Source organism: Monodelphis domestica, chromosome 5 (assembly GCF_027887165.1).
Source record: "Monodelphis domestica isolate mMonDom1 chromosome 5, mMonDom1.pri, whole genome shotgun sequence".
NCBI classification, from domain to species: domain Eukaryota; kingdom Metazoa; phylum Chordata; class Mammalia; order Didelphimorphia; family Didelphidae; genus Monodelphis; species Monodelphis domestica.
Window position 1 is genome coordinate 286,692,773 of NC_077231.1, and position 23,789 is coordinate 286,716,561.

Below are 23,789 nucleotides of genomic sequence, written 5' to 3' on the forward strand. Positions count from 1 at the left end.
TGGTGAAGCTCTTGTCCCCTTCTCAGAATCATATAATTACATATAATTTATTTGATTTATACAGTATATATAGATTATAAATATATAATTATAGTCTAAGATAATGTATTATAATTACATAGGATACACAGAATATAAGTATATAATTATTATAAACATAATATTTATCCATATTGTCTAATATTAAAATATAAATTAAATTTTATCATTTAATATATTAAATGCATAACATAAGGCACAGAACTGAAAAGGAAATCAGTTATAACAATAATTATCACTAGCACTTTTATAGTGCCTTAAGGTTTGCAAAGCAGTTTACAAATATTATCTCATCTTTTACCTGGAAAGGTAGGTGCTATTATCATCCCCCTTTCACAGATTGGCAAACTGAGGCAAACAGAAATTAAGTGATTTGTCCATGGTCATCCAGTGTCTGAATGGGATTTGAACTACTAACTCCTACACCACTGCTCTATATTACCTAATTGTTTCAATTGATGTTGAAACAGTTATCAAGACACACACACACACACACACACAATCACTGACCCACTGACCCCAGGTCCTTTCTATAAGACATCCACCCCAAAATATTGGGGGATTTCATTTTTAATTTCCACTCCGTCTGGGAGTCTCTTCCCTATTGAGGGAATGATGTTCTCTGACATATATATTGGCAGGATGAAAAGCAGATTGCATCTAGAAATACAGAAATGTCCAAATAGAAATAGAAACTGCAGAAGGACCTTCTAGCGTAGCTCCTGGCGTACAAGATGTAAACATTTATCCAAGAGACGAGATAAACGTGCTTCGGTGGCCCAGGATCTCCCCTGACTTAAAACTGTGGAACCTCAGAGGCTATGACCCAGCCTAGCCTTGAGAAACAGGACATCAAAGGTCCATCTAAAGGCCAATCTGTTCAGCTGAGGCTTTCTGATGAAGAAGTCAAGACGAGGTGTCGAATCTTGTGAACTCGATGCCAAAACGTGTCCAACAAGAAGCAGCAGCCAAAGGAGGACTTGCTGCAAATGAAATTCTTTTTGAAAATGTCTTGAAAGTTGTAAGATTTATTGAGATGTCAGTAAATTTAATTTTGTCCTGGTTAATGTGCCCAATGGCCTAAACAGCCATTTGTCTACCAAAAACCCTCTTAGAATTCTCTTCTCTTAGCCGGCTCCCCCTGCATGGGGGTCATTGTTTACTTTTAGGATATCTGCGTATCTCAGAAGAGCATAGACACACACAGGTCTACACCTGCAAACACTGCAGAAAGGCTGCTGTCTGGGTGCCAGTCCACCAAAGACCTAGAGCATTTGTGAAGGGAGAAGTTCTAGGTCTTAATTGTAATCCCAGGACTCTCTGACACGGGGAGCTCTCTAACCCTGCCCAGTGGATAGAGAGCCAGGCCTAAAGACAGGAGGTCCTGGGTTCACGTGTGCTAGCTGTGTGACTGTGGCAAGTCACTTAACCCTGTTGAGATTAAAATTCTCTGGAAAATGTAGATTATTTATTAAAATTTTATTTATTTATATTATTATTTAGTAAATTATTTATATTATTTAATAAAAGTATCTGTTTACATTATTACTTAAATTATATTCATTAATTCACATTATTGAATTTTTTATTTATTAAATTATTGCTCATTTACATTATTATGGATTAATTCACATAATTATTAATTTTATTTATATTATTTATTGTCTTTTTAGTAACATAATTATTACATTTTTTTATTTGCATAATTTATTGTATTTATTTGTTAATTACCTTATTTAGTGAATTATTATTGGTGTATATTATTAAATTATTTATTTCATTATTCATTTACATTATTTGTTTGTTGCTTGTTTACTTTATTAATTACCTTATTTACTGAATTATTATTTTTTACAATTTTTTATTGCTTATTTACATGATTATTTATTGCATTTTATCTATCTTATTTACGGAATTATTTATTTACATTGTTTATTGCTTATTTACATTATATTCATTTTATTTCTATTTATTTGTTTGTTTGTTTGTTTAGTTGCATACTCCAGGCACTACTCTATTCCTGATTCCCCTTTCTCTAAACAAATTTTGTCAAAGTTCTCCAATACACAGAAAATGAGGCTGAAGCTTAAGGTGTCCTTATCCCATGGCTTTATGTTCAGAAACACCTCTTCTGTTTTAATCCAAGAGCTTTGTTTCATTCGATGCCAAGGTCCCTGATTATCCCTGATTAATTCATAATTCATGAAAAAGATGTGAGCTGCTCATTAGCCCAGAACCATATAATAATGGGACTGCTCTCGAGCCCAGGGTCTTATGATCTATCACTAAAGAGAGAGAGGTTTTAGGGACATGCAATGGGGAAAGAAAAACCAGAGCCCCGTCTCTGCAAAACAGGGCTGTAGACAAACACCCCCAACCACACATTGGTCCCTGAATTCTGAGTCACTGAGAGCAGACTGTCAGACTGAGTTCACTGTCCATGTCTCATTTGTTCTATATTAGTCAAAGCCAACTGCAGCTTCCTTTCCTCTTTAGAGCAGGCTGGAGAGGTTGGATTGGGTTGTGGGGTTTTTTTATGTGGTTGTTTTTTTGATGTTTTAGCAACAGAATCTTCCAGATTCTGGATGGGGGTTTAAAAACTTAAAGGATGAGAAGGAAAACCAATGAGGCTGATGAAGCCACATCATAATGTAATCATGCCAGCATGCCGCAATGGATTTTTTTAGGAGCTAAAATCCATTCAGTTCCAGCAATCTGGAGAGCCTCCTCAAGTCCTAATCAATCTTCTCCACTCCAACATTTCACTTCTTAGTTGTTGCTTTATATAATCTCAGGCTAATGGTCGATTGAAGAATGATCAGAGAACATGAAATTCGAGAGTTATTTTTCCTAAAGAATGTAAGAGAAAAAAGTTTCATTTCCCAAAGGGAATCCTTTAATATACAACAACTTTTGGGCATCCTTTCATTCTTGTCTTTGTCCCCAGAGTCTGGCACATAGTAAGTGTTTTAAAAATGCTTACTGAATTGATTTGAATTCGGTTCATTTCTCTACCTTGTGAAAATCTCTTCTTCAGAAAGGAGTGCTTTTCGGTCTATATAAAAGTAAAAAGAAGCAAGAAAGCTACTCTGGATGGCTGGGAGCTCACTGAACCAACACTGGAAGAACTGGATGAAAAAAATGAGAGAAGCTAAAACTGAATCTCATGAAGGAAAGAGCAAAATGGAATTTCTCTGGCCAGTCTTCAGGATTCATCAGCAGAAAACAAGATACTTGTATTTTCCTTGGTTTCAGAGTGTCCTAGGGGGAAACACCACACATTCCTCCCAATAGTGAACCAGCAATTGTCCTCTAAATGAACAGTCTTGGGGAGCGAGTTCTTTGGGGCACTAAATGATCGTTACACAGTTAGGAAGAATCAAAGCTAGGATTTAAACACAGGTTTTTGGATTTCAAGCAGGTCCCTTTTTTCTACTAGACCAAGCTTGTGTTTTTCCACTACTCCAAAAACTAATCTTGTAGTGAATTCCCCAGTAAATTCTCTCCCACATAAATAATATTGGGAAGGGAAAGTCATACTAATAGTAACTAGAAAAGATTTGCATAGTGTTGAAGGTTTGCAAAGCACTTTACACAGGTTCCCCAAAAGAACTATAAGGGGTGGTATTTAATTTTTTTGTTTTATTTAATTTTAATTTATTTTATTTGACCAGGTGCTATTTTAATGTCCATTTTACAGATGAGATAACTATGATTTGCCCACACTTGTACCTAGTAAGAGCCTAAAGCAGGATTTAAAAAAAATCCTTATCTTCCATCTTAGAATCAATACTTTCCAATTCCAAGGCAATAAAGCAATAAGGGCTAAGCAAAGGGGGTTAGGTGATTTGCCCAGTGTCAGTCAGCTAAGAACTGTCTGTCTGAAGTCCAATTTAAACCTTCCGTTTCTGGCTCGGGCTCTCCATCCACTGAGTCACCTAGCTGTCCCCAAAAGCAGGTTTGGAACTCGAGCTTTCATGACGCCAAGTCCAACATGCTATGGACGATGCTGCCTGATCCACTAATAACGTTGCTCTTTATCAGGTCCCAAGTCATCATTTTTGTCATTCAGTTGTTTTGATTGTGCCTGACCCTTCATGATCCCATTTGGGGTTTTCTGGGCAAAGATCCTAGAGCGGTTTGCCCTTTCTTTCTCTGGTTCATTATACAGATGAAGAAACTGAGGCCAACAGGGAGAAGTGACTTGCTCAGGGTCACGCAGCTAGGAAGAGTCTGAAGCGACATATGAACTCAGCTTTTCCTGTCTCCAGCCCTGGTGCTCTGTCCATTGCACCACCTCACTGCCCCTCAGGTTAAGTGATTAAAGGACAAATTGAATACAACTGAGTATATAAAGGAGGACCACTCCTCTGTGCTCCAAAGTTTAGGTCCTTTGGATTGGGGGAAGCCTTGCTGGGTACTGGCCCACACTGACTGACTTTCACTTAGCTGTGGGTGGATGAAGTTTACATTTCCCCCATATACGTTAGCCCTCTCTCGGGAGCATGAATCAGCCTGATGGATCTCTCTTAATGGGCCACAATCCAATTAGAACTAGGGACTTCTATCTGTGCAGCATTTTTACGGTTTACAGAGGTTTCCCAGACATCTTCTCATTTTCATCCCAGCATCCGTGCAAGCGACGCCCGCTCTAGCTCTGCTTTCACAGCTAATGCATTCAAAGGCATTAGGAGGAAGGACGGGATAATCATTGTTGTGACAAAGCGGTGGTCCAGTTACAAGCAGCCACTGCAGGGAAAGACACAAGTGACCTTTCAGGATTTGATGCGAAAATGGGCTCCCGTGCTAGTTCAGGCACAATATCACCTCCGGGACCCCTTCCCTTGGTCTGCAATGATTCAACACAGAGAGCCAGCTAGGTTGGTGGAGGCTGAAACACCAACACACGCCAAGGTCTTGTTACCAGTAACTGGACATCGCGAGCGTAGGACTTTGGACAAGGATGCTTCCACCAGCCTTTTAGTCTTCGTTTGCGAGTCGATTAAAAGAGAACCTTGGGAATGGGGGCGGGGGAAGAGTTTGGTTTGTGGGGGGACAAGAAAGGGTTTCAGAAGTAAGTTTGGGAGATGTGGGTCCAGAACCAGGATTTGATGGGAATCTACTACTCCACGTTAATGATTGTTTGGGACAAGGAAGTCAAGGCGAAGAGCAATACAGGACCCTAATCCTACCCTGGGACATTCAGCATGCTTGTGTTGGGTCCCTGAGTGACTGTGGTAGACCACAGGGAGCCATATATAGGTCACAAAGAGGCCTTTTAGCCCATGCCCCTTCATAAATGGTAGCTGAGAAAAACAATCAGAATGATTTGGATGGATTGTCTTTTTGTCAATTGTCCTATGTCTGGATTGAAGGTCCGTGGTTTCAGACAACCATCTGACTTGGGGTTCAAAAACTGCCTTCACCTCCCATTAAATCCCTGATTGGAAGCCTATGTCCCCCAAAACCTATTTTAGAGAGGCTGTCCCAAACTTTACTGCCTTCCTACATCTGCCTGCAACAGGATTCTAAAATCACTAAGATGATAGTGGTAGCAAAGTCTTCAGCTGGTCAGGATTGCCTTTGAGTTTTAGAAAAAGAGAGAATTGGGACTTGGGGTTCAAAAATTGCCTTCACCTCCCATTAAATCCCTGATTTGGAAGCCTGTGTCCCCCAAAACTTATTTTAGAGAGGCTGTCCCAAACTTTACTGCCTTCCTACATCTGCCTGCAAAAGGATTCTAAAATCACTAAGATGATAGTGGTAGCAAAGTCTTCAGCTGGTCAGGATTGCCTTTGAGTTTTAGAAAAAGAGAGAATTGGGAACACAGACGCTGGGAGCCCTTCTCCGTGTAACAAGAACAAACACTAGAGTCCTGAATGGCCCCCTTCAAACAGACACATTCATTAAATAGCAACTATTCCCAAATGGGTCAGACCACAAGGTTGGATGGTAAGGACACATTTTGCTGGCAAACCTGGAACATTTGTTTTACTCAGGAAAGGAAAAGACAAACAAGGCAATCGAAAGATGACTGTAGACTATATGAAAGCATTTGTCAAACTGAAGCACTATAAAATGTTGATTAAAATGGAGAAAAACCATCTCAGTGACAGGCTCTGGTTTCTCCATCCCCACCCTTGTCCCCAACATTCATGACGGTAAAGTACGCCATTGTGGTGACAGCTATAAATGGTGTACTCCAAAGGGCTGTGGGGCTTGTTCCAATTCAATAACTGCCATGTCAAAGGTCACGTTATTAAACTATTGTAATGGTTTGTGATAAAGGAGCCCTGGTGCCTTCTACAACATTTCCAAACTCTGCAGAAAAGCAACTGCCAATCAGAAGACCATGAGGAAAGCAGGCTCTTCTTCAGGGGGCATTTGGAGGATTCTAATTGGGTTCTAGGAAGACTATAACAAAGCCTCACTCAGGAAACTTATTCATTCATGACAATGGATTCTAAGACTACTTTCCTTTGGGGCTCTATTCTAAAGAAACTTTTTTTTTTCATTGAATAATAAAGAATGCATCTTCAGTATGGAAAGGTAGGAAAAGGACTGAATGAATATAGGCTCTGGATTCAAATTCTTTCACCTACTACAGGTATGACCCTTAGCCAGGGAAAATCTCCCATTTGTTCTGTGTTTCTTGTTTGGAAATAGATAATCATTTTCATATCATCTCCCTCTTTAGACTGTTAGATCCCATTTTTTGTTTTCTTTCTTTGAATCTCCATCATTTAGTGAAGGTGCCAAACACACAGTAGGCACTTTAATAATTGTTTATTAAACAACTGACGTCCTTCATGGGTCTTCATTTTCTGGCTTTGGACTAGAATGCCTCAAAGGTTCATTAGACATTGAACAACAGTCACAGACAAGAGCTCAGAGAAGAGTGGCGTCCCACGGACCGTTGGTCCAACTTTCAGACCAGCCACAGAGGCCACTGTTGAGGGGAGCAACCCATGTGGAAAAGCCAGCCACCCCAACCAACTATCACCTATAGGGCAGACAAACAAGTCTACCTTTAGCAACAAAGAAGTCTAAGGAGAGCTACTGTAGGTGCTTTAGCCCCCACCATCTCCTCAGCTGCCACAGCTACTGAAGACCCAGAAAGGAAATTCTCCACATCCTTGGCACTGCCAAATGGCTCAGCCTCAGAAATGGATAAGATCATCTCATATAATAACCTTAAAGAAGATAAATTATCATCTGTTTTTCTACTGAACCGTTGGGACCATTGGACTTTTCCATCTGGCTTACAGCTGAAACTTCCTATATCTGCTGCCTTTTTATATATATAAGAATTGTTTGTTCATTATTTTCTTTTTTTCTTTTCTTTTTATTATCATGCAAAACACACATCCATATTGGTCATTGTTGTAAAGAGCACACACAAACCAAACCAAAACCCCAAAATAAAACAGAATGTGAGCTTCTTGAGGGCAAAACACTGTCTGAAATTTCCATTTATAATCCCAGCACTTAGAATGACCTAGAAACTTAGAACCCTAGCATTTAGTGCTTTGCATATAGTACTGCTTAATAACTGCTTTTTATCCATTCATTCCAGCTATAAATATGAAATTCAATAATCAGTTCTGATCATACAAGAGATTAAAATAAATGCTGACAGTTAAACTACTACTTAAGCTAAACTTGCCAGGATCAACAACTCTACAGGAGTTGAAGGGAGAGAAAGAGCTACCCTAACCCCCTATCATAAGACAAGCAGACTATCAGGTTATTCTCCTGCCCAAGAAAAATCAGCAGTTCGCATTGCTTCTAAGATAAAATAGAAACTCTCCAGCTTGGCCTTTAAAGCCTCACTTCCCAGGATTGGTCCCCATCACTCCTCCTTAGCCTCAAGATTCCAGTTCAACCAGCCCACTGGCTGTTCCCTCCACTCATCACTCTAACTCTTGTCTCTGCAAAGTGGCATAACCTGGTCCCTCTCTCTGGAATTCGAACTCACACGTCAATACAGCAAATCCAAAGTATGAATAATGGCGTCTTACTTTATGAATGCAAATCTTTTTATTTGTAACATGGACTTTGCCATCTCCATTAGGAGTTTAGGATTTTATTACTTCAATGAAAATGAGGAAGTGATCTTCCAAGAATGTTTGGGCTTATAAATTTTAGGAAGGATTAGAATATTTTTTATAACCAATTTTGACAATATTTACCACTCCCTCTTTTTTCCCCTTCCATTTTGAGGGCTTTATTTCAAAAACAGCATTATAAAAGGAATTAGATTTTTGCCTCAGGACTATGAAAAATGTGGTTTACATCATAGATAAACTCAATAGAGCAGTGGTTCTCAACCTTTCTAATGCCCTGACCCCACAATACAGTTCCTCATGTTGCAGTGACCCCAAACCAAAAAATTATTTTGGTGGCTACTTCAAAACTGTCATTTTGCTACAGTTATGATTTGGAATGTAAATACCTGATATGCATTATGTATTCTCATTGCTACAAATTGAGAGGTTGAGAACCGCTGCAATAGAGTTCTTATTGTTCTTTAATCATTTCAGTCATGTATTTAGGGTTTTCTCAGCAAAGATACTGGAGAAATCTCCAGTTCATTTTACAGATGAGGAATTGAGGCAAACAGGAAAAATTGACTTGCTCTGGGTCACAGAACTAGGAGGTATCTAAAGCCAAATTTGAACTCAGGAAGGTAAGTCTTCCTGATTCCACGGTGCCTTCTAGCTGCCCAAAATAGTTTATGTTTGTGCAGTTTTAAGCCTCTAAGACTGTTCTATTTTTAATACCTATATCCAAATCTCCTTGTAGAGCAGTATAGAGCTTAATTAAAATGGTAATTTAAAGGGATTTTCTGTCTTTTTGTAGAGTTCCATGAAAAGAAATTAGTGCACAAGATTTGACTCATAAAGTTACAGATTTAGAGCTGGAAAAGCCTTCAGAGATCTCTTTTGCAGGTGAGGAAACTGAGGCCCAGAGAAATAAAGAGGTTTGCTCCTGGTTGACCACACAGGTCATAGGCAGCAAAGATAAGGTCTCTCATTTCAAATTCATTTCTCTTTCCCTGGTACCATACACTGCCTCTCAGGGAAGACACGCTGCAAGGAGGGGGATTTGTTTATTGGGGGGCGGGGTTGTAGTTTTTCAGAATTCAGAGTATTTTTAAATAACTGTATCTCTCAGACCTGCTTATCCAGCCCTAACCTCTCTCCCAACCTCCAGGCTCCTATTTCTAAGCCACCTTTTACACATTTAGAACCAGGGGGTCCTGGAGACATCTTAAAGTCAACTCATCCAAAACTCACCTTTCCCCAAAAAAATCCTCCCATTTTTCTGACTTCCCCATTGGCCTTGACTGCTATTCTTGTGATCCTCATTTATTAAGCAAAGCCTAGAACTCTGTATCAGAAGCTGAGAATACAATAAAGATATAAAAACAGACTTTTAAAAGAGGTAACAGTCTACCACTGCAGCATTCAAACAGATAAATCAGACAGAACTTGAGGAAGGAGAGAGGACCAACAATTAGGGACATCAGGAAAAGAAGTGGCACCTGAGCTGAACCCTGAGGAGCAACATAAGTATTCTAAAAGGTGGCAGGAAGGAGGGAATGAATTCTAGGCCCTGGATAGAACATGGACTGGAGCAGAAAGAGGGCAGGAAGGAGAAAACCAACTGGAAGGTTATTTCCATATTCTAAGCAAGAAATGATGAAGAAGTTCCATTCTACTTTGGATGGAGCTCTTGTCATCAGATGCCCCCCTGTGCCTCGGGGCTCTACCATCTCTTGGAAGATGTTGACTGGTCTAACCAAAATACATACCTGATGACTGGTCCTATATGTGCTCTCTGCTTTTTCCTCCTCCAGCTCCTCCTCCTCTTCCACCATCTCCTCCACCACCTCCTCCACCACTTCTTCCTCCTCTTCCTCCACCTCGATCACTTCTTCTATTTCATCCTTCTCACTTGCTTCAGAACAGGAATCAAAGACCTCCACATAATACTCTTCAGCTTCTAAGGGATCTTCTGGGATCTCTAGAATGAGACACAGTCATGTTCCAATTACATAATTACAGGGAGGAAGAGGGTAGTTTCCCCAAAGATGTGTAAAGAAGTGACTTGGGAATTTTCCATTATATCAGTGGCATCCTGTAAAGGCAAGGAGACTAGTCACTTACAAATGAAATCAGGAGGAGAAGAGGGGGAACATTTGTCAAAGCAGAGTCACCAAGAACAGGGGAAATGCCATGTTCAGCTTCCTTTCAAAATTCAAGGTGAGAAGGAAACAGTGATGTCACGAAACTTAAAAGTATTTTTATTAGAAACTCCCAATAGGATAACGGAGGGGAATGGATAGTTGGAAATTCTTGAACACCTAAAAACGACATTACCCAAAATTCCTTTCTGTACTACCTAGAATCCTTTTCCCTTTTCCTGCATCCTTGGGATTGCGTGATTGGTTATAAGTTGGCTGTAACTCCTTTTTTTCCCCTCTCCTTTTGTTGCAACCAAACTGGGTTCAGGTAGTTCTTTTACTTTCATTATTATTAATAAAATCTTATAAATATAATACTTGAGTTATCATATATTAATTTTAAAACCTACAAAACCAAGTAGGAAATATTGGCAGGGAGGGGGTAGAGTATTGGTCTTGAAGTCAGGAAGATCTGAGTTCAAATCTAGCCTCAGAAACTTAATAGTTCTGTGTCCTTGAGCAAATGACTTCACTTCTGTCTGCCTCAGTTTCCTCAACTGTAAGATAGGTATAATCACAGCATTTGCCTCCTAGATCTACTCTTAGCAACAAATAGATAACACATATATAAGCCTTAGAGTACTTTATCTATACACTTAGCTATTATTATTAATAATAAAATGTATACTTGCATATAAGGGATGATATCCTATGTAAACAAAATAGCCCTCCACATCACCAAGAGCCCATCCTGAGCTCCTATAGTATACTTGGTCAATAAGGCCATCAACCTTCAAAAAACCACCCATATCTGGATCTAGAAGTGTTCCCTGGAACTTTCTCTTTCCAGGAGAAAGCAGAGGAAATGCAATCCCCTCAACTGTGTTTATCAAAATGTTTTCTTGGCTTGTGGGCAATCGTTTGTTGCATTAATGCTCACTTTCCCCATTGAGGGGAAATGCTCTTTGATAAATAGCTTTAATTTCCTCTCCCCTTAGAGTGAGCCTTATAATGGAAGCATCAGGGCAGCACTCTGGGATTCCCACACACTTACTAGGCAATGACGGAGTGTGTTTACCAAGGAATTCAATAATGACGGCCTCAGAGATTGCTCTGCCCGTGTACCAGATGAGGGCTGTGCAGAAGGAGAGAAGATTATATAGGATACAGGTACTCTGGAAAGGATTTTCACTTAGCCTTTCTTCAATTAAACCCCCAAACAAATCCCTTCAGCTACGGTATAAAAATACCAATCAAAAATGCTTATAATTATAACTATCATACTTATTTATTTGTAATGATGAAGTATTATCCTACCATATTATATATAATTAATATGGTAATTCTAATAAGACAAATTATTTTTAAACATATTCTCTTAATGATAAATTATATCATTTATCATGAAAATGACAATTCTAGGCTGGAATCATGGGATGCCATGGTCTGTCCTGAAGGGCACGGAAGAGATGGTGGTCAACAAGGGTGCTCAATATATTATCCAAGAATTGCACACTAGAAATTATCAGAGAGAGAGATGACCAGAGAAGAGGTAGTCAGTTCAGTCTTAAGGCAAAGAGAACAGCATAACAGAGGGACAGAACACACTTTGGGCTTATAAGGCTTTTTCTTCCAAGCTGCTTGGAGATTTTAAATGTCATTTGGAATGGAGATTAAAGTGTTGTTCTTAAGCTTTTTGCTTTTTTTCCCAATCCTTACCTTCCATTTAAAAATCAATAGTATATTAATTCCAAAGGCAAAAGAGCAATAAGGGCTACGCAATGGGAGTTAAATGACTTGCCCAGGATCATGAAGTATCTGATACCATATTAGAACCCAGATCCTACCTCTAGGCTCTCAATCTACTGAGTCACCTGGCTGCCCCCTATTCTTAAGGTTTTGTAGATCAGCCTTATTTCTTATTTCTATTTCTTATTTCTTTGGTCTCTGATAATGGTCGGGTTTCCATCTGGTTTCTAATATTGTTTAGTTTATTGGTTGAGTTCTCCAGAGGATTGAATTTAAAATACTGGAGTCTGTCCTATGTCTGTCCATAAAAGTTAGGGAACTTCTGATGTATAATCCCAGGCACCAGGCTTTATGAGATGGATGGTAGGTTCTTTGTTTTAATAGCCATCATTAATGGATTTCACTCTCTCTACCATTTCCTCACATAATTTTTACTGATCACTAAATCCAGTTTCTTTTAAAAAATTACTTTCTATAGTTTCTGGTGTTAATGACCCAGTTATGAATTACCAGCATAAATTTCTCTCTTTTCTCAAATAAATCCATGTAAGTCATACATTCAATATTTCCTTGCCAAAACATTGTTGGCTAAGTTCATATGGATGATGTCCATGGAGGGTCTTTTTAAGAATAAATAATATTTTATTTCTTCACCTATTACATGTAAAAACAATTTTTAACATTCTTTTTTTTTTAAGTTTTGAGCTACAAATTCTCTCTGTTGTTCTGACTCACTCTCCTTCCCCACTCCCCTTCCTTCTCCCTTCCCTGAGATGGTAAGCAATACAATATAGATTTTACATGTGCAGTCATAGAAAACATTTTCTGGAAGAGATCTCAAATGACACAAAAAAAGAAGAAAGAAAATTAAATATAGTATGTTTCAGTCAGCATTCAGACTCCCTCAATGCTTTCTTAGAAGGCATTTTTCATTAAGAGTCTCTGGGATTGTCTTGGATCTCTGTTTTGCTGAAAATAACCAGCTCATTCACAGCTGTTCATCAAGAAATGTGTTGTCACTCTGTACAATGTTCTTCTACTTCTGCTCACTTCACTTTGCATCAGTTCATGTAAATATTTCCAGATTTTTCTGAAATCATCCTACTTGTCATTTCTTATTCCATAACGATCAAGCACCACAACTTGTTCAGCCATTCCCCAACTGATGGACAACCCTAAAATTTCCATTTCTTTACTACACAAAAAGAGCTTCCATATTTTTTTTTTGTACAAATAGATCCTTTTCCCTTTTTAAAGAAAATTCTCTTTGGGAAAAAGACCTAGTAATGACATTGATAAGTCAAAGGGTATATACACAGTTTCAGAGTGCTTTGAACATAGATCAAAGGAGGGTCTTTTGATCCCATTCTTGGATCTGAGTTGCTTTATAGGTTCCATCCAAAGGTGAGCCAATTATGGTTATGTTGGACAAATCCACCATGGGCACATTTATAACTATTGTGTGTCTCCTCATTGCCCTCTATCATCTTCTACTATTTCCTGTTACACTGATGTCTGTTCATTCCAGAAGTAGTTCTATAGGGTTGATTTCTTTGAATGTTCCTTAAGAATGTCTGTCCATCAAAAAGACTTGTACAAAAATATTCATAGCTGCACTCTTTGTGGTGGCCAAAAACTGGAAAACGAGGGGATGCTCATCAATTGGGGAATGGCTGAACAAATTGTGGTATATGTTGGTGATGGAATACTATTGTGCAAAAAGGAATAATAAAGTGGAGGAATTCCATGGAGACTGGAACAACCTCCAGGAAGTGATGCAGAGCGAGAGGAGCAGAACCAGGAGAACATTGTACACAGAGACAAACACACTGTGGTATAATCGAACGTAATGGACTTCTCCATTAGTGGCGGTGTAATGTCCCTGAACAATTTGCAGGGATCTAGGAGAAAAAACACTATCCATAAGCAGAGGACAAACTGAGAGAGTAGAAACACCGAGGAAAAGCAACTGCCTGACTTCAATGGCTGAGGGGACATGACAGAGGAGAGACTCTAAACGAACACTCTAATGCAAATACTAACAACATGGCAATGGGTTCAAGTCAAGAACACAAGTGATACCCAGTGTAATCGCATTGGCTACGGGGGGTGGGAGGGAGGAAAAGAAAATGATCTTTGTCTTTAATGAATAATGCATGGAAATGATCAAATAAAATACTATAAAATTAAAAAAAAAAAGAATGTCTGTCCATCTCCTTCCTCTTTTTTGGCTGCCTTAGTGTGACAGGTCCTATATTTTGTCAATATCGTATATGTTTTTATTAAAGTATTTCCCAAATCTACTATGGCCCGTTTCAACCACTCCAAAAGTGTACATTAATATTGCAGAGGTGTTAACTGCTTTAAATATGCTTTTCCCATTCGTTTTTAATTTCAGGATGCCAATAAGTCTCTTAACATTCAGCTACAGCACTCTCATTAATATCTTTAGGCTCTCTGTGTCTTGCCTTAAAGAGAACAAGTTATTTATGTCTTGCCTTCATCCACTGATTCAATGTGACCTATGGATTCAAGCTCTCTTTCCTTAGCCTACATGAAGAACTTCACAATTATTGAGTTCAAATGACAGGTTGCTATCAGTGGAGCAAGATTCCATGTGATGAAGGAGTTGTTTGATGTGTGACTGTTGTTTTTGTGATTTTATTTATTTTAAGGGAGAAAAAATAGTAGAAAGGTGCTTATTCTCAAGGTCATTCCACACCACCCCTGCACTCCAACATGTTTACATTAGATCTGTATAATTTTACTCAAAAAAAAAAAAACACTTGCCTTCTGTCTTAGAATTAATACTAATTATTGGTTCCAAGGTAGAAGAGTAGTGAGGGCTTGGCCATAAAGGTTACATGACTTGCCCAGGGTCACCCAGTTAGGAAGGGTCTGAGGCCACCTTCATAATACTCTTGGGAACTTTGTGGCTAGCCAATAATATTTTTGAAGTTCAGCACATATAAAACTGGAGGGGCAGAGATTTCACCAACAAGATCCCCAATGAAGTTATTCATTTTGACCATAAGGCTACAGATTCTCACATGGCACATTTTTAATTACTCCATGTGTTTAGAGAGCCTTCAAAGAGAAGGGGAGGACACAGGTTTTATCTTTTCATGGCAAACTTCCACTTTACCAGTTGGAGCAATTGCCATTCTGACTCAAAGAGGATAGTAAAAAGAGGCAGGTTTGTTGGAAAAGGTTTTCCAAAGAATGGGGGGTCGGGGGAGGGGGGGAACAGGCATGGGGCTGGCAGGGAGAGGAGTTGGGAGTATCAACAGTTCAGTCTAATGACAGAAACCCAGGCAGAGGATTTGGGAAAATCTTAGCAAACTACTCCTATTGAGAAGGGAATTTTCTCAATAGTCAGTGGCATATGAACATCTAAGAGCTCTTAAAATATGGATGCCATCTTCCCTTGCCCCTTTACAGAGTGGAAGGTCCACAGCTGTGCAGTGTTACTTATATTTTCAGATTTTTTAAACATAATTGGTTTTGATGAATTTTTTCTCTTCTTCCTCTATATGTTTTTAATATCTCATTTTATTTTTAAATTTTTATTTTTAAAAATTATATCTTACATTGTTATTAGAAATTAAATCTTATTTTATTTTTTTAAAATATTTTTTATTATTCTCTGAGAAGGGACAAGAGGAGGAACATATGGAGAAACTTAGATGATGTAAAAACAATAGAGGTCAATAATTTTTTAATGGATGCATAAAGGACTAGTATTATTATATGTGTCAACATTTCTTTTTTTTTAATCCTACCTTCGGTCTGAGACTCAATACTGTGTACTGGTTCCAAGATAGAAGAGCAGTAAGGACTAGGCAACAGGAATTAAATGACTTGCCCAAGATCACATAGCTAGGAAGTATTGAAGGTCAGATTTGAACCCAGGTCTCTAGACCTGGCTCTCAATCCACTGAGCCACCAGTTGCCCCTCATGCTTTGATATTTTAAGGACATAATCTGAATTTTTTCCTGTCAGTAACTTTTACATTCTTTTACATTTATATGAGAAATGGTGTCTCAGGTACAGCCACAGCTTGGCGCATGCTATACAATATTGTGCAAAGAATGATAGCTTGGGAGCCAGGGGACCCAGTATCATATCCATCCTATGAGTTCTCTACCTCTGTGACTTCAGACAAGTGAAGAACTTCTTTGAGCCCAGTAGACTAGCCCAGGGCTTGGCACGTAGCAGATGATTTTTAAATGATCAACTGAGGACCTCTGAGAACCTTAGATCGATGATCTTTTACAGCTCTATCACCCAGGAGCCCCTAGCGTCAAAGAAATGAGTCCAGGTCACCCATCGAGTGTCCTGACAAATGCCGTGAGAATGTCAGGTTGTCCGAGCTCCCTAGACTTTGCCCTAACCATCAGTCTGGATTGCCTCCCACATAGCTAATAATAATGTCAGAACTCATTAATATTTGCTAAGCCTAGAGAACGAATGACTGGCAATGTAGGAAACTGAGCAGACTAGTTTTGCCTTTTTTAAAAATTCTATCTGGAAAAGTATGAATATCCAAGTTTATACTTTTGAAAAAGTGTTTTCCAGGTTCTGTATAATAAAATAACATCTTTAAACAAAAACAAAAACATTGTATTTATTTTTTTAGTTTTGGAGGGGGGGAAGAAATGAAACTGTAGCTATCCAGAGATTGTTCTTTCTTTCTGTGCTCATAGAGGGAAAGGAGAGTGATTACCTGGAAGTAGTGAGCCGAAATGATAGCTTCTAGGGAGAACAAGGGGTCAGAAATGCAAGTTCTGTCACTGCTGCTAATTCATGGTACAACCCTTGCTAAGGGTCCATTTTCCCCTCTAAAATAGGGATGATGATGTTTCAAGAGATGATATTTACTAAACTGTCAAAGCCTTGAATATGAACAACTGGTAGGCTCTGCCATGATTAAAACATCTTAGATCGAGAGCCAGTGGGAACCTGAGAAGCCATCTAAATCACATTCCTAATGTTTCAGATGAGGAAACTGAAGTCCTGAGAAAAGAAGTGAATTCCCCACATTAAGGATGAGGCTCTTGTTTGGGAGCCTGGCTGAAGCTTCCCAAATCCATTCTACTAAAGATTCTCCATCATCCCAAGTGATATGGAGACAGTATGGCGGCAGTGGAAAAAACACTGAATTTCAACTCCTTGGCGTAGGTTCAAATTCTGACTCTGCCACTGTCTAGTGGGCACTGGATCATGTCACTTCACTGCACCAAATATTTATTAAGCTCCTACTATGTGCCAGCCACTGTGCTAAACTCTGGGAATACAAATGAAGGCAAAAGACAGTCCCTGTCCGCAAGGAGCTCATAATCTGATGGGGGAAATAATATGTGGGCAAATATGTACAAAGCAAGCTATAGACTATAGATGGGATAAATAGGAAATAATTATTAGGGAAGGTGGTCCCCATTTCCTCATCTGTGAAATGAGATGACCACTTAGGTCCCTTCCAGCTCTGCATCAACAAATCTTTTTCTGTTTGTTGGAGAAGGGGAGACAGAGCAGACTGGATTGCCTTTGGGAAATGACTCTTCCTCCATCGTGATTTCTCTAACCTTACTCTCCTCTTTTGAAAAAATGCTAAATCTTCTTCAGGAGTTTCCCCTATTCCATTTGACCTGGTCTAGATTCTTAGCACAATGCTCCTGGTGCAAGTCTTCTTCCTTTATTCTCTTGTAAGTTCCTGGAGGGCACAGACTGTGTTTGATCTCATTATTTCAAACCCAATATCCTGCACAGGAGCAGGACATATTAGAAACTATTTTTGGTTCATTTCTTTTTCATTCATTCATTCATTCATTCATTCATTCATTCATTCATTCATTCATTCAACCACCAGCCATTCATTAAAGCAGTTATTATATAAAATTACATTTTATATAACATATTAGTATATATAATAGTATATATATATATTAGTTATGTCATGTTAGCATATATAATATGTTAGGATATCAATAATAGTATATATTAGTTATGTTATATGTTTATATATAATAGTTATGTTACATGTTAACATATATAATGGTATATATTAGTTATGTTGTATATCTTAGAATATATGTTATATGTTAGTATATATAACAGTATATATATATTAGTTATATGTTAGCACATATAATATTTGTGTATACATAATAGTATATATGTTATATTGTATATCTTAGCATATATGTTATATGTAAGTATATATAATATGTGCATGTATATAATAATATATTTGTTATGTTATATGTTAGTATGAATGTTATATGTTGGTAAATTAATATATAATAATTTACATAATATGACCATGTGTTAGTGCTCAGATAAAGTGGAGCCTTCATAAATTCTAATATTTTTAATAACTGTCAGAAGGGACAGCTGGGTGGCTCAATGAAGGAATTGGATTCAAATCTGGTCTCAGACACTTCCTAGCTATGTGATACTGGGCAAGTCACTTAACCCTAACTGTCCAGCTGTTATCACTTTTATGCCTTGGAATCAATACCTAATATCAAATCTAAAACATAAAATTAGAATTTTAAGGGGAAAAAAGATTGGCAGGGTTCATAGGATCCATTTCGAACAAATAGAGAGAGGTCAGTCTTTCCTGGGAAACTTAGTATTGATTTTAGCAAAGGGTTTTCCTGGGTAAGACTATACATAAATCAAGCCAGGATCTGAAGTTAGGAAGACTGAATTGAAATCTAGTCTCAGACACTAAAATCTATCTTGTCACCATCTTAACCCATATTAATTTAATCATTGTCTACCTCAGTTTCTTCGTTTGTAAAATGGAGATAATAATAGTGCCTAACTCATAAGGTTCTTGTGCAGCTAAAATAATAGTAGTGAAGTCCTTTGCAAACCACAAAGGGAAAATAAGCATTAATTGAGAATCTACTATGTGCCTTACAAATATCCTATTATTTGATCCTCACCACAAACCTGAGAGGCAGATATTATTATTATTATTATTATTATTATTATTATTATTATTATTATTATACCCATTTTCTAGCTAAGGAAACTGAGGTGGATAGAGGTTAAGTGCTTTGCCCAGGTTGTCCAACAGTGTTTGGGTCTGGAATTGAATTCAGGTCTTCTTAACTGTGTCACCTCTTTGCTCCTTAAAGCACTATACAAAAGCTAGCTATTAGTAGAAGTTATTTAAGTTATGTATGTAGAGTATTGTAGCTGGAGTCTGGAAGACCTGGGTTCAAACCCTGTCTCTAGGACTAACTAGCTTTATGAATATACATAAATCACTTAACCTCTTTTGGCCTCAGTTTACTCATCTGCCAAATGGTAATATGAAAACTATAGACCACCTCTCAAAAGATGGCAGAGTATAGAGTTCAAAGGGGGGGTGAAGGCCTGGGTTTCACCTGTGACAAACATTTCCAAACCTTTCTTAAATTATACTGAGCATTATCTTGGATGCTGGGAAAATACAAAGTTTAACTACTATGTAGTTCCTATCCTGAATTTGGAGATAAAAGACTGAAGGGTTCATCAGTGAGAGGGAAGAAATGATCCATGACACAAAGAAAGAACCAAAAGGCTTGGAGGAGAGAAAGATGACTCCAAATCCATAACAATAGGTTGGAAGGTAGAAGATATAACAGAGAAGGAGGAATAAAGAGGATTCTCTGACCAGATAGGGTTCTAGGATAGGATATGAAAGAGAGACTTGACCTGGGATTTTATCAGTGGATGAAAGTTCTAAATGAGGAGATTCTACGGATGCACTTCTTTGCAATGTAGTCTTAGAGAACCGTCTAGAGCATTGCAGGATTGTCTTGCCCAGCATCACTTAGCCAATATTGATCAGAACTTGAACTCTGAGGCCGACTCTCTATCCAGCCTCTCCTTATGAAAAATATGGTGTTCTTTCCATACAAAGAGAAGGAGGATCTTCTAGAGGTTCTCTGTAAGGAAAAGGGGGATTCCCAGGGGGTACAAGGCATGAGGACTTCTGTTTCTGGGTCCAGGAAAAAGAACCATGCCAAGATGGCAGCCTGATGGATGTGGAGGGAGATTTCCTTCTCTTCCCTACCTTTGTTAGACAACATTAGGAATATCCTGCTCCATTTTGAGCACAACATTGTAAACCTTGAAATTTCTCAGACTTGTGAATGTTAAAAATTTCCCCATTGGACTGGGAACATTCCCCATTTTGATGAGAAAACTCCTTGCTTTGGGAGGACCTCTACTCCACCCATACTTAAGACTGCTTTAGGGGAGAAAAATCCTTGCTATGGGAGGACCTCTACTCCACCCGTACTTAAAGACTGCTTTAGGGGGAAAAACTCCTTGCTAAACAAAGAAAGTACTTGGACCCATGCTTATAATAAGGCAAGGAGTTCTTTGAGCCATGCCTGTTTTTTAGAATTGATACAATGAGATGCTAGGTACCTAAAAGGGTTGGGCAAGTTTTCTCTTAATGAGATTAGTTGATTCAGCTGTGTTTTCACTGGTTCAGACTTACTGAGGAGATTAGTCGACACAGCAGCATTTTTTCTGGTTCAGACTTACTGAGGAGATTTGTCGACTTAGCAAGAATTCAGATGGGCAGTCCTTTGGAAAACGTCTACAGTGATTGGTAGATGTAAGGAATTAAGGTTCATTTACACGTTGGAATGAGGTGGGTGGCCAAGATGGTGACGGGACTCAGAATCCTGTCATTCTAAGATCATTTGAAGGAAATGGCCATTTTGCTTAGAGAAGAAGGAAAACAAGAATCTACTTTCAAGTATTTGAAGTTCTGAAACACATAAGTTGGTTTCAAAAGAAAAAAAATACCATTCCTTGAGGTCAGAGGGCAGAACTAGGAATGCTGGGTAAGAAGTCATATTGAGGCAGTTTTCAGAACTATATAGCAAAAGAGTACTTGAGAACATTTGATTAACTGATGATGTCACTTTTGGTAACTTACATGAGAATGTGTTGTTTGGAATATTTAAAAAAAAAGTAATGTACAGTATTTAATTTAGTCCTACATGAAGGGTCATGAATATGCATTTTAGCTAAGGAAATTCTTTCTTTTCACAGTCTCATGTGTGACTTCTGTAGGCTAAGCTAATCAGCGTGGTTAATTTTAGCCCTGGTTTAGAAGGCTTATTTTGGAAAAGGTCACAGAACTTATGGCTTCAAGTTTGATAGAGGTGTGGCAGCTAGAGACGTGTAAAAATTTAACAAATGATGGTTTTCAATAGAAAGAGATTGGATTTGTTTCTCCCTCTTAAGTACATTTCTTCTAGGAGTTGCTCCAGTGATGCTCTGGCAGGGTTGTAGGCACCCCTGTGAATATGGTGTTTGGACTTGTGTATGATGGGGAGACAGGGCTCCAGGGATCTAAGAATGGACTTTGAATGAGATGGTTTCCAGTATTTCTAATTATGTATTAAGAGAAGAAAAAAGACATCACAAAGATGCTTAGGTTGGATAGTTCAAAAGAAGCAGCATTGGATTTAGTCAGAGGACCTGGGTTCAAATTCTGCTTTTTTCATTTTACTGATTGTGTGACTTTGGACCAGTCAATTAAACTCAATGCAACTCAGTTTTCTTGTCTGTAAAACCTGGGGGGTAGAGGGGCAGCGGGTTGTATGAGATGCCCTCCTGAGATTCTTTACAGCTTTAAATATATGATCCTAAGATCATCCTTTGATATGGCTTTGAGTGGCATTCCAGAATCATTTATTTATTTAAATAAAAATGCATTCTAACAAACTTTAATCCTATCAGTTGGGACTGAATTGCTGTTGGGGTTTTTGTTGTTGTTGTTTTGTTTTGGTGGCTTCATCAAGACCTTACTGAAATTTAAGGAAACAAAGAGTCTTAGAATGCTGTAGTAACACTGACTTTGGATTAGCTAAACTCCCTGTAGATGAAGAAATGATACCCGAAGACTTGGTTTTAGATGAGCATCTGTACTGCTTCACTCACAAGGCATGAGAAGAGGGATATGAAGAAGTCAGAAGTAGAGCTTCTCAATCATCACTGCCTCCCCACATCCTGCTACACCAAGACACAAGTTCAAATCTGACCTCGGGTATTTACTAGCTGTCCGAACCTGTGCACGTCACACAGCCTTTTCCATTTTGGTTTTTTTTTTTCAACTATAAAATAGAGATAACAATAGTACCTTCCCCTAGGGTTGTGAGGATCCAATGAGATAATATCAATAATGTGTTTAATGCAATATTGGCACATAATGGGCATTTAACAATGGCTTACGTCCTTCTTTCAAATTCATGGACCCTCCAAAATTTATCCCAGATTAAAAACCTCTGGACTCTACCGATGGTCCCAAAGTCCTTTCTTAGAGGTAGACATAGGGTCCTCCAAAGTATTTCCTGACTGTTTGCAGTATACACTCTTCTCTGAGCTCTCTTGAGTCATCCCAGAACTCTAGGATTTGCACACTCATACCACCAGCAAGATGCCACATCCTACTTCCTCTGTATTATTTTTCCTTTGTACTATTATTCCTTTGCTTTGCTCCAGAGATTGTGAAGATCTCAGTTTTCTCAGAATAACCTATGTTTTGTCAACTCACATATTCACAGTTCTAGACAATGGAAGAAACTGCAGAAAAAAGGGGGACCCCAAATAGCCCAGGCAAATCTTTGGAAGAGGCACTCAATAGACAGCAGTCCTACCTGAGAACGTGCCAATGCCTTTCCTAGTCACTGCTTCAGAAGTAGAATGGGGTCCCAAGCATCACTTACTTACCAAATGTTTCCCCAAAACCCTAGTGCCTATAAACAATTTGAAGAATGAACATCAGAGTCTGCTGCAGGGAATCCAACATTAGAGAATCACTTTCATAAAGAGATACAGATGCAATGGTGACTTATATTGATGAAAACTAACTGTGTGGGGCACAGCTGGGTGGCTCAGTGGATTGAGAGCCAGGTCTAGAGATGGTTAGTCTTGAGTTGAAATCTGGCCTCAGACACCTCCTAGCTGGGTGACCCTGAGCAAGTCACTTAACCCCATTGCCTAGCCCTTACTGCTCTTCTGCCTTGGAATAGAGTAATGATTCTAAGGTGAAAGTTGAGGGTTTTAAAAAAGAAGAGCATAAGTGTCTGGAGTCCAAGAAGTTCAGCCTAGGCTTGACAGCTGGGCTTGCAGAACACTATGGCTAAAGTCTGTAAGCAGGTAAATAGGACAGCTGTATCCTATGACTTCCATATGCTCCACCCCATCCAACGTGCCAGATATCTGCCTTGTTTCCTCCTGATGATCATTTTTAATTGTTTGGAGAAAACTACTTGAATTCCATATTTCTCACTGCCATAAAATGCCACTTCCAGTAGAAGGTTAGTAAGATGGTAAATGGTAAAGAAGGTAAAAAGATGGGTCTTCACTTTTTTTTTTTAACCCATACCTTCTGCCTTAGGATCAATACTATGTATTAGTTCCAAGGCAGAAGAGCGGTAAGGGCTAGGCAATAGGAGTTAAGTCACTTGCCCAGGATCACACAGCTAGGAAGTGTCTGAGGCCACATTTGAACTCAGGACTCTCGTCTCTAGGCCAGGATCCCAATCCACTGAGCCACACAGCTGCCCTCAGGCTGTCACTTTTGACAGAAATGAAAACAGTTTTGTAATTTCCTAAAGATAATCCAGACTGCCCTCCTCCTTCTGTTCAATGACCCTTTAAGAGTTCAATTACCCAACTGTAATATCTATCCTAGATGTATGTGTGAAAGGAAAAGACCTAAAGATCAGACTGCATGTTGAAATCTGGATAAAAGACCTTCACAATTTTAGCCCACTAATAAACTTCCAT

The 23,789-nt window shown here is 38.7% G+C and overlaps 1 protein-coding gene across 15 annotated transcripts in view; it reads right to left on the reverse strand.

Annotated features, from left to right (window-relative positions):
- NEK11 (NIMA related kinase 11) overlaps window positions 1–23,789 on the reverse strand; it is a 388,343-nt gene that overhangs the window by 171,218 nt on the left and 193,336 nt on the right. For 13 of the 15 annotated variants that reach the window (XR_001625257.2, XM_056800246.1, XM_056800248.1 and 10 more), the window contains one exon: window positions 9,857–10,068. Coding sequence is in view for 14 of the 15 variants with exons in the window: in XM_056800246.1 (XP_056656224.1) it covers window positions 9,857–10,068 (212 nt within the window). In the remaining variant the exon portion in view is untranslated. Of the gene's footprint in view, window positions 1–1,961; window positions 4,789–9,856; window positions 10,069–23,789 lie in introns of those variants that run through there. The other 2 variants (XM_016426435.2, XM_056800247.1) reach the window with 2 other exon arrangements.